General features: G+C 33.5%; 2 protein-coding genes across 2 annotated transcripts; both read right to left on the reverse strand.

Annotated features, from left to right (window-relative positions):
• Nucleotides 1-3588: 3588 nt before the first annotated feature.
• LOC108913964 (signal peptidase complex subunit 2) lies at nucleotides 3589-4747 on the reverse strand. Its single transcript, XM_018719631.1, has 5 exons — nucleotides 4599-4747; nucleotides 4432-4497; nucleotides 4122-4255; nucleotides 3906-4061; nucleotides 3589-3850 (listed from the first exon to the last, which is right to left on the reverse strand). The coding sequence occupies exons 1-5, from the start codon at nucleotides 4638-4640 to the stop codon at nucleotides 3664-3666; spliced, it is 585 nt and encodes a 194-aa protein (XP_018575147.1). The 5' UTR covers nucleotides 4641-4747; the 3' UTR covers nucleotides 3589-3663.
• Nucleotides 4748-5582: 835 nt separating this feature from the next.
• Nucleotides 5583-7187, reverse strand: LOC108913966 (zinc finger protein 41-like). The gene is made up of 3 exons (XM_018719634.2): nucleotides 7163-7187; nucleotides 6843-7089; nucleotides 5583-6790 (listed from the first exon to the last, which is right to left on the reverse strand). Exons 2-3 carry the CDS (start codon nucleotides 6984-6986, stop codon nucleotides 5738-5740), a joined length of 1197 nt encoding a protein of 398 aa, XP_018575150.1. The 5' UTR covers nucleotides 6987-7089; nucleotides 7163-7187; the 3' UTR covers nucleotides 5583-5737.
• Nucleotides 7188-9956: the final 2769 nt, after the last annotated feature.

Below are 9956 nucleotides of genomic sequence, written 5' to 3' on the forward strand. Positions count from 1 at the left end.
CTTTTCTAAATTATATTGGAATGTAACTGATTTTAAATCGAATAAAGTAAATTACAAGAACGTTTAACTAAAAGCCTTGTCTAAATCGTTATTTCAAAATACACAAATTTTTTGTAAAAACGTCAAGCCTCAAACGTAACATGAATACGAAAGTTTCTATCACATATACGAATAAGTTGCAGTATCTCATAAACCAAACCCTACACCAAAAAAATACAAAAATAAAACCATTTTTTAAACCATTACAAAAAATTGAGTAATTATTTTTTTTTAATTATATCCTGTATCGTGAAACAGACGCTATTGGTTTTATAAGCTACTCTACCAGGTAAGTTAAAGGGTGAGAGGTTGATGCTTGCCCACAAATTTTTACGTTGGTAGGCTGTCAGGATCCTGGGACGTCACGTTTCACGCCATCGAGCGTATTGAATGTTTGAAATGAATGTTTTGAATTGAAAAATTCTTCTATTATCAGGATATAATAAAAGGCAAAATATCCAGTCTTTTCATATTCCGCTTTTGTATCATCACCATAAAATGTAAAGCTTCTAAAATCAATTAAAAATCAACCAAGCATAAAGACAATTTTTCAACATGTACATGAACAGCGGAAAAATGTTTACGTGTGCTTTATTTATCATTTGTAACTTGTGTAATGAGCATTTTTACATATACAGGAGTTTGTAAATAAGTGCGAAATATTTTAGGGGATGGTTGCTGAAGTTATTTTGTAAAAAAAGTTCATATAAACGTAGGTCGAAATATGCTTTATTTCCGAGATACAGTGTTTAAATTTTAATTTTTAATTTATTTTTATTAATTATGTCAAAGAATTTTAAAGATATTGACTCGAAAGAGTGACTGCAAAAATCGCCCGTTTTTTCACAATTCGCAGAGAACTAAAGAAAATAGATAAAAATATGTTTTTGGTCTCAAATCACTTGTCGTAAAAAATTAAGATGAGTTTTTTGAAAATTTTCAAAAATGACCCCTATTTAGGGGTTGAAAAGACGCCCAAAATGAAGAATTGAATATTACCAATAAATATAAAAACTATTAGCATGTAAATTTTTCAATCGAATGCAAAGATTTATTCTCATGACTGAAATAAGCATGTTGAATTAGAAAATCCACCCTTAAGCGCTGGAATCATCCCCAAAAATAGAGAATATAAGAAATAATTGTAAAAATTCCAAAAAAAATATATTAAGATAATTCATATGTTACTAGTTTTTATATCAATTGGTAATATTCATATTCTTCATTTTTGGCATTTTTTCAACCCCTATGTAGGGGTGATTTTTAAAATTTTCAAAATACTTTAAGCTATGCTCATTTCAGTTTTTTACTACAAGTAATTTGCGACGAAAAACATATTTTTATGTATTTTTTTTTAATTTTCTGCGAATTGTGAAAAAACAGGCGAAAATCACAGGTTTTTTGCGGTCACTCTTTGATGGTTGTATTTTATTTAGAAATATTGACCAACCTACTAGATAATGTATCAATAGAAATTAAAAATACACAGCTTGCAGTAAAATATGTTCCATTTTTTTTCCTCAAAAAACGGTGCATCCTACGAAACAAAATGAAGAGACGAATTTCATTCAGAGTTGATGGCGGATTTCTAAAAAAATATCGAAACGGGAAGTCAATGGCATACGATTCTTTTTATTAAAAAAAGGTTGTGGTATTCTCGCACGAACGCCACTAGTGCAAGTTCGGATCACCCCAAAAAATGCACATTTATCCCTCCAAATTAAAATTTAAACAATCACGGAACCGAAGCATATAAGAACTTTTACGTTTATAAGAACTTTTTTCACAAAATAACTAAAATATTTCGTACTTATTTAGAAACACCCTGTATATTTTAATTTGACGTAACCATTGATTTATTTACTGTTTGTCCTGTGCTTACTAGGCAAAGGAAACCAAAGCTACATTTTTAATGAAATTAAATTGAATTCTTGATATATATCAGCAATTTAAATAAAAAAATAAATAAAAATAACTGCGCCAGAAACCCCACATAAAGCTAGTCATTATATTTTACCATTGATTTTTTTTAAAATTCAAGTTTTCCCGTATAGATTTTTTTGTGTTGAAATCTATATTTCTCCAAGAAAATCTGGTTCTCACGATGAAAAAACAAAAATTATGTTGTAAAATGCTCGAGAACTTATTTTTAGTGGATGTTTATCAAAAACAAATGAAAATAAATGAGCTAAAGGCCTGCTAATTATATTCTACATGAAAGAATTATTATTTTCAAATTAAAATAAATGAACGAAAGGCCTAGTAGTTATATTCTACATGAAATGATTGTAAAATTGTGAGGAATATTTTTTGAAAATAGTGAGTTATTATTTTCAAATGTTATGAAAATACCGAATACTCTCCAATTCTTTCAAAAGTGTTCTCAAGGGGGGAAACCACATTAGGAGGTTTTTATTGCATAAATTGTTAGTATAACTGTTCAAGAATACACTGCCAAAATTTCAAAACGAAATTTCAATTTTATAAGTCTAAAACCAAACCCCCATCGGGTTAGCGCTCAGGTGCACAACAGGTGGGGCGGTGCGCTTGAGTCTTAGTCACTTATTAAGCAAGAAAAGAACAGACGCAAGCTCCGATTGATGCCTATGAGGAAGGAGTTTTATGGTCCTGGAATCGCTGATTGATCGGGAAGCACTAACTTTCTCAAATTTCTAATTTGCTGAAATTTTCGAACGCGTTTTTGTTGAAACAAAATTTTTTTGATTCATGGGAACTCTAGCTCATAATGTTATGAACCTATTTATGAAAATTGAAAGTGTGTTTCTTTATGAAATTTCTAAGAACATGAACCAACAATTAAAATGATATCATAAGGGTCTTTTTATTCAAAATAAGTGAAGAAAAATTGGTAAAAATCGATTCATTTTTTCAAATACGTGTCAAAACTTCAATTTTCACAATTTTTACCCACATTGTGGTTCGTATTCTAACAAAACATGTTAATAATTCAGGAAAACAACCACTTTGCTTTCACCTCAAAATTGCAATCTCCACGTTTCCCATGAACCAACTCGGACGACAACCTTCGGTAGATAACGGCCCATAACTTCGAAATATTCAGCAGAGATCACTTGAAATAGTTTGTAAATGTAGTTCAAAATACTGATAAAATGTTAAAGTTTGATCAAATCCTAATCAATTTGTCCCACTCAAAAAAATTCATGAAAAACGCCTGAACATCAGCCTCGTAATGTGGTTTCCCCCATATTTTTCAATATTTATACACATTTAAAAAAGTAGTTACTAAAGTGCGGTGTGCCGCTCGAGTAATGTCAAATTTGAGAAAAATTAGAGAAAAGTTTCGTGTTTCCGGAGAAAATATTCACACAATGGTATGCCAAAGTTAAAAACGTCTCTATTATGTTCCCTCAAAGAATCTATGGTTAACAGCTTAATCTACCCTTTTGTATTTCACAAAGTTTGGATATCTCAAATGGTTGTAATATGCATTAATATCTATCAATAAGTAGATATCCTAGCGTTCGTAAATACCTGAGATTACTCTGACACTTTAAAAAAAGACGGCCATCCAAACCAAACAATTTATTCTAAAATATAAAATTGTGGAATAATTTAAATGCAGAAAACGCAAACTTGACCAGATCATTTTGTTTTGCGTTCGCTCAATAGAGAGTTGTGCAGTCTGGACACTTCGCTCTCAACCTGTTCGGGGACGACGTAACCATTAACATCAATAAAGTGTGCTACACTTTTCTTCGAACTTGTCTCCCGTCTCTGTTTCGTTTTACTGTCTACCAGGGCGAGAGTCAAATTATATTTGTCATCGTATCTAAAAGATCGTGTGACAACGGTGATATGCAGATATTATGTTAATTTAGACTTACTTTGCCAAAAATGAGCTGGCTTCCCAAATAGTTTCTTTCTTAGAACCGTCCTTTTGAAGACATACAGCAAAAATTCCCTTTTCTTTATATGTGGTGTATAGGGTTAAAATTCCCATCAAAATAAAGTATGTACTGACACAGAGTATAAGAACCGGCCTAAAACAATATTTAAAATTTAAAATAAGTTGTATAGCATCTTTATATATAAGTACTCACCGAGACTGTGGAAAAGGATACAGATAATCCCAAAGTAAGGCAAACATGGCTACACCTACTGCTATACCACAAATAGTTAATCGACCATCCATCAGTGCAAAATTCTCCACATAGTTATATTTTTTTGTAAGTACCTACAAACAAAATAATGTAAGTAGTATTTACATATTTTATACACATTGCATTGAGTGCAGAGCAATGAAAACATTTATATCCTTGCTGTACATCTATATCTAAGCTACAAATGGAAGCATTTTCTATTACCTCTACTTATGTTTTAAAGAATGTAGAAGACGGAAAATTAACTTACTTCTCTCACGGCATCATCTATGGCATTTTTAACTGCAGACCCGTCCCATTTATTTATTTTTGCGATCTAAAAGTTAGGTTAAAATAAATTGTACCATACTGACACGATTTTTCATCGTCATTTATATTAAGGAATATTACGGGTTATTAAAAAATTATTGCCTGTACCTTTTCCTCCTTATCCTTAGTATCTTTTTCCTTTGGGGCCATTGCGTCAAATATTATGTACTTATTTATTTACAGTCTTAAAAATATATTCGACTCGAGACGAAACTTGCCACCTTAACAATTCCCTATTGGTAATTTTGGTGGCTTTTGGAGAGACACGTCGCTGTCGGTTTGTTAATTTGGCAATATGTACCAGTGAAGATAGCTCCAGTAGGGTTAGTTCCATTCGATTGACCCGACAATTATGAAACCACTATTTTAGTTTTACAGCATACCATTTGATATAAAGAACAAGAGTGTCTATTCGTTAGCTTTGCCCAGCGATATTCTACTCTTGTCGAGAGTCTTTGGATAATGGGCAGTTTTAGGGGAAGTTAGTCCATCTGCGACCAGAGGGCAGCAGACATCATCAGTGTGAACGTTGAATATGTGCAGCGTGCAGTCTCTATCACAAAATATATAATACTATACGTCTCCATGATTGAATGAAAATTGAAAAGAATATTACAGTCATCGGTGTGAGGCTATTACAGTCGACTACCTGTAAAAAAATTATTTCGCATTTTATTGCAGTTTATGAGCGACAGATGGCGGTATGAATATTTGAAACTATTTTACGCATCTGCATCTTGATTTGTCAAATTGACACTACACGTTCTTATCTATGATTGACACAAGAAAGCGTTCCAATTCACTGAACTAATAATTGATTGGAATGATGTGCTTCTAACACCACGAAAATTTTCAAGAAATTAAGGTGCCTTTCTGAAGGCGGTTCTATCCCAGATTAATTCAAACGTTTTTGTGCAAGTGCTTCCGTCGAAATAAAAAATCGAAAATCTCTAAATCTAGGGGATCTAAACTTTTCTAATAGAATGCAGTTCAAAACAAGCAATTTAAATACCGATATTCTTAAAAATTATTTTTTTTTTAAATAACTTTCACAAATGAATTATACAAATCTTTTAGAAAAATGTACACTACATTTATATTTGGATAAAAATTAGTTATGTAATATTTTTATATCACTCGTTCGCAGTCTTCAAGGAAGTACGTAACATCCATATATGCATAACATTTTTATTTAACACTACCTAAATGACAACATCAGGGTTATACCAAAAGAGGTGTTATTTTTTTTATTTGTCGCTTGTTCTCACCGATCCACAATATTTACGTCTATGTTTTTTCAACTGCGTAACGGAAGTGTAACTTTTCCCGCAGTCATCACAATGAAACTGTTTGATCCCCGTATGATGCCACATGTGATACTTCAAGTGAACTGATTGTAAAAACGTTCGACCACACACATTGCAGAGATGATTGCGCTTGCCGTCATGAGTCTTATTATGGTACCTGAATGTGTCGTAGGTATTGAAATTCTTTCCACATTTGCTGCAAATGTACTTGGGAGCGTCCGAATGGGTGTGAAGATGTTTTCTTAAACTGAATTGGGTTTGGAAGGCTTTCCTACAGTTCTGGTGTGGGCAATGATAAGCGCTACCATTAATATGGCATTTCGAATGGTAATAGAAGCTACTTTTGCTTCCGAGTTTTCTGTTGCAAATCGGGCACTGATATAAGTGATATTTTGTGTAATGTTGAACATACAGATCTGTAGACAATTCGACCCCTAAGGAACATTTGTTACACTTAATTAAATTATTGTGATGGTGGTGGTACAGATGTTTTATCAGTCCTCCTCTAAAATCGTGGAATATTTTGTCACAAATAGGGCATACATGTCTATTTAAAAGTATATTTCGGCTTGACGGATCTTCCTTGATCATTATTATTTTCTTATTATCTTCAGATATTTCTTCATTATTTTCGGACAGGATTTCTGCCGATTCTAATTCATGATCTGAACCACTCTTATCATTAACATAAGTTATAATAATCTTTTCTTCAGGACTGAAACAATTCCGATCAGATGAAGGTTCAGAGAGATCATTAGCAATAGACTCGTTTAATTCTTCTTCCTCAACAACTTCTTCCTTAAGTTCTATCATGTCTTCAGTATCATCACAATCTTCCTGAAGATCATCAACACATTGTTTCTTTTTTAATTTTTTCGTCAACAATAGCCTTTCATTGGTTTCTTTAAATTGTTTGATGAAATTATACGCTATACGAATAGTTCTAAAACATGGTACACAGACACCTGTTGGTAAATCTTTATCTAAGACAACCTACAATAATTTACAATTTATGTTTAATTCATAACTTGAAATTCAGTCTTACCTCGACAGAAGTGCAGTAGCTAATCATTGTACAAATATAAACATCAACATTTAAAATATCTCCTTCAAGAGGATACAATTTACCAGATTTTTCCAAACATACTCTGCATACGTTCGACAAATCTTCTTCATTAGTTAGACTCATTTCTCTTAAGATTAGATTCTCTAGTAATAATGAAAATGAACTAAGAATGGTAGTCTATATTGCAATATTAATCTGGTTGAGTAAGTATATTGCGTAGTATGTCCTAAAATATATGTAAAATTGTATTAAAATTTAAAACACATTTTAAAAAGTGTAAACATTTAAAGTAAACAAACCTTATGTGAAAATGTAATTATTTTTATTTTTTAAGGTTACCTTTTTTTTGACGTTTTCGTTTTATCTTATTTACCACCATAGATGCAGAATGATGTAGATTGGATCAAAGCTGAAGTCGTTTACTGACAGTAGGTATATTCATTTGTGTTACTCGAATCAAAGCAACTGATTTAAAATCAGGTTGTTTTAAGGGTTTATGAAAATTAACTCTGAAATAATCTAGACATATCGTCCTCTCTCTCTAAAACCATAAAGGCAGGGACATAATGGAAAATATTAAATATGATATAATATATAACATATTAAATATAAATGTTTGACACAATGATAATAATTTGATGATAGATTATAACAATTTGACCAATGAGTAGTATTCTTCGGCACAGCTTTGTCAGACATAATTGAAATAATGTGGAAAGCAAGACATTAATAACTGTTTCTTTCTGATTACCATTTTACAGACATTAAACTCGACAACAAAACAAAAACACATTATTTATAAGTTAGTTGGAGAGGCGGTATGGAAATGGTACATTAATTTGATTGGTCAAATATAAGATATAAATATTAAATTCCAACGTGTCGAAAAATATTTCTTATTTGTTATCTTATTTTCCCATTGTGTGTCACTATATGAAAGCATATTTATCGAATTTTTTATTTTATATTTAATATTTTATATTTATACTTTATATTTTTCCATTGTGTCCTGGCTTTAAGAATGACAATGATTGAATTGAATGATTGAAATTTTCGAAAACGCCTTTTGATTGTTGATAGATGTGTAGTCTCCATTGACAGAATTTAGAAGAGAGAGATCGACGTTAAGATACAAACGAACATTAAATTACACAGACCCACAAAAAAAAAGTTTAAAGTACCAGAGACTAGACCCACCTATCCTTATGTATTTTGACGCGCTGAAACCGAATCCGGAGTCAAAATTGCTCCATCACCCTCCACTTTTTTTAAATCGCGAAAAACTAAACCAAAACACGAAAAATCTTCAAATTCTCGCTTGAGCACGGCCCGTGCCCGCTAACCTTTTCTGTTTCAGAGACCGCCAGGATCAAGAAACGAAGACAACGACACACACATACACACCACCCCATACCCTCCTTACCTCTCCCTTCCCCCGCTAGCCTAAGGGCCACCTTAGCAAAGCGCATCCCAGACTGCATAGCCGCACCACCCTACCCAACCATAAACATGACACCACCCCCGGGGTTTACACAGACGAGCCGGCGAAGCAAGAAGAGCGCCAGAAGAAAGGGCCCTAGCCGGCGGGGCCCAGCCAGGACAAAAGGAGGTCCCACAAAGCGCCTACACCGGCCGCATTTGCGGTCGGGGTAGACGACGGATGGGGCCCACCTACGAAGACTGTCCAGGCCTACACGAGATGAGGCAGGATAAAGAGGGATAATCCCCCTCGATCCCACATCATTGAGGCCAATTTCTAGCCATGGAATAATGGCGGTGGCGGTAATTTACCGCCACTATCGTTACTTACTATATCGACAAACGGCATGACAGATCTCTATCTCTAAACTGCTGACAATTATATAGTCTTGATTTCCGGTTTCAAGAAGAGCGCCACAAGAAAGGGCCCTAGCCAGCGGGGCCCAGCCAGGATAAAAGGAGGTCCCACAAAGCGCCTACACGGGCCGCATTTGCGGTCGGGGTAGACGACAGATGGGGCCCACCTACGAAGGCTGTCCAGTCCTACACGAGATGAGGCAGGATAAAGAGGGATAATCCCCCTCGACCTCAAATCATTGAGGTCAATTTCTAGCCATGGAATAATGGCAATTTCCGGTTTGTAAATAAAATCAATAAATGTGCAACATCTAAAAATTTGAATTGTTGTATGTTCAATGTGGTCTCCAAACACAAAAAAAAAAACAGGAAAAATATGCATTCAATTGTATACATTTTTTAATGCGAGAAGTGGGATAAATTACTGACTAGGGGAATATGATAGACTCAGATCGCACTGAATCTAAAATGCAAATAAATTGAAATGCTGTAAATTTCATAGTGCGCTTAAGCTTGGGCGGCCTGCCCGAGCTTAAATGCTTAAAGCCGACTCTGACCTCAGTAGCACTGGATTTTTTACAGTATTTTTATTAGTTTGATCGATGCTTGTAAGAAGAATAATGGCTGGTTTGCCTAATCATCGAGTTCAAGAAAATAATCAGATGTAAAAAGTTGTAAATCAAGACATGCCATAATTCCAGTCTGTTTAACTTAGTGTGGAATAATGTTCTAAAACGATTCAATCCGCTAAGTTTAAAAATATGAGTTGAATTAATATTATTGTGTGTAATGTGTAATTAACTGAATTATTTCAGCGTAACCAGTCTGTTTTATGAGTTCATACGGATATGTTTTAATTTTCATAATTTTAATTTAAAAATACCCGTGGGGAATCACAATTTATTAGATGGGTGATAATTAAGCTATTTTGAAACTTTCTAAGGTATGAAATAATTATTATACTTTAGTTCAATTGTGTCGCTCATTCCTACGGTATAATAAAACAGAAATAGGTATATTAAAATATATACAATTTATTTTATTTCCGCAGATAACAGAACAATAATACAGCGATATTAATGTACAGTTATACGCTACCTATACCGTGTTTACATAGATGTACCTACCTTTCTATTCTTTCTAACATTACTGCATCATGGGAAGGCAACCTGTTGACGGGTTTTGTAGGTTGTACTTGTAGCTTTTGCCTGTTGAATCTCGTATTTGTTGTGCACGCGGACCACGTTTCCTGTTCCA

Source organism: Anoplophora glabripennis, unplaced genomic scaffold (assembly GCF_000390285.2).
Source record: "Anoplophora glabripennis isolate ALB-LARVAE unplaced genomic scaffold, Agla_2.0 scaffold665, whole genome shotgun sequence".
NCBI classification, from domain to species: Eukaryota; Metazoa; Arthropoda; class Insecta; order Coleoptera; family Cerambycidae; genus Anoplophora; species Anoplophora glabripennis.

Coding starts and splice junctions, on each gene's coding strand:
- LOC108913964 (XM_018719631.1), bottom strand. CDS start 4,640: ATGGCCCCAAAGGAAAAAGATACTAAGGATAAGGAGGAAAAG. Junction 4,498..4,598: donor CTAAGGATAAGGAGGAAAAG/GTACAGGCAATA, acceptor CCTAACTTTTAG/ATCGCAAAAATAAATAAATG. Junction 4,256..4,431: donor TAGATGATGCCGTGAGAGAA/GTAAGTTAATTT, acceptor TTTTGTTTGTAG/GTACTTACAAAAAAATATAA.
- LOC108913966 (XM_018719634.2), bottom strand. CDS start 6,986: ATGAGTCTAACTAATGAAGAAGATTTGTCGAACGTATGCAGAGTATGT. Junction 6,791..6,842: donor GCTACTGCACTTCTGTCGAG/GTAAGACTGAAT, acceptor AAATTATTGTAG/GTTGTCTTAGATAAAGATTT.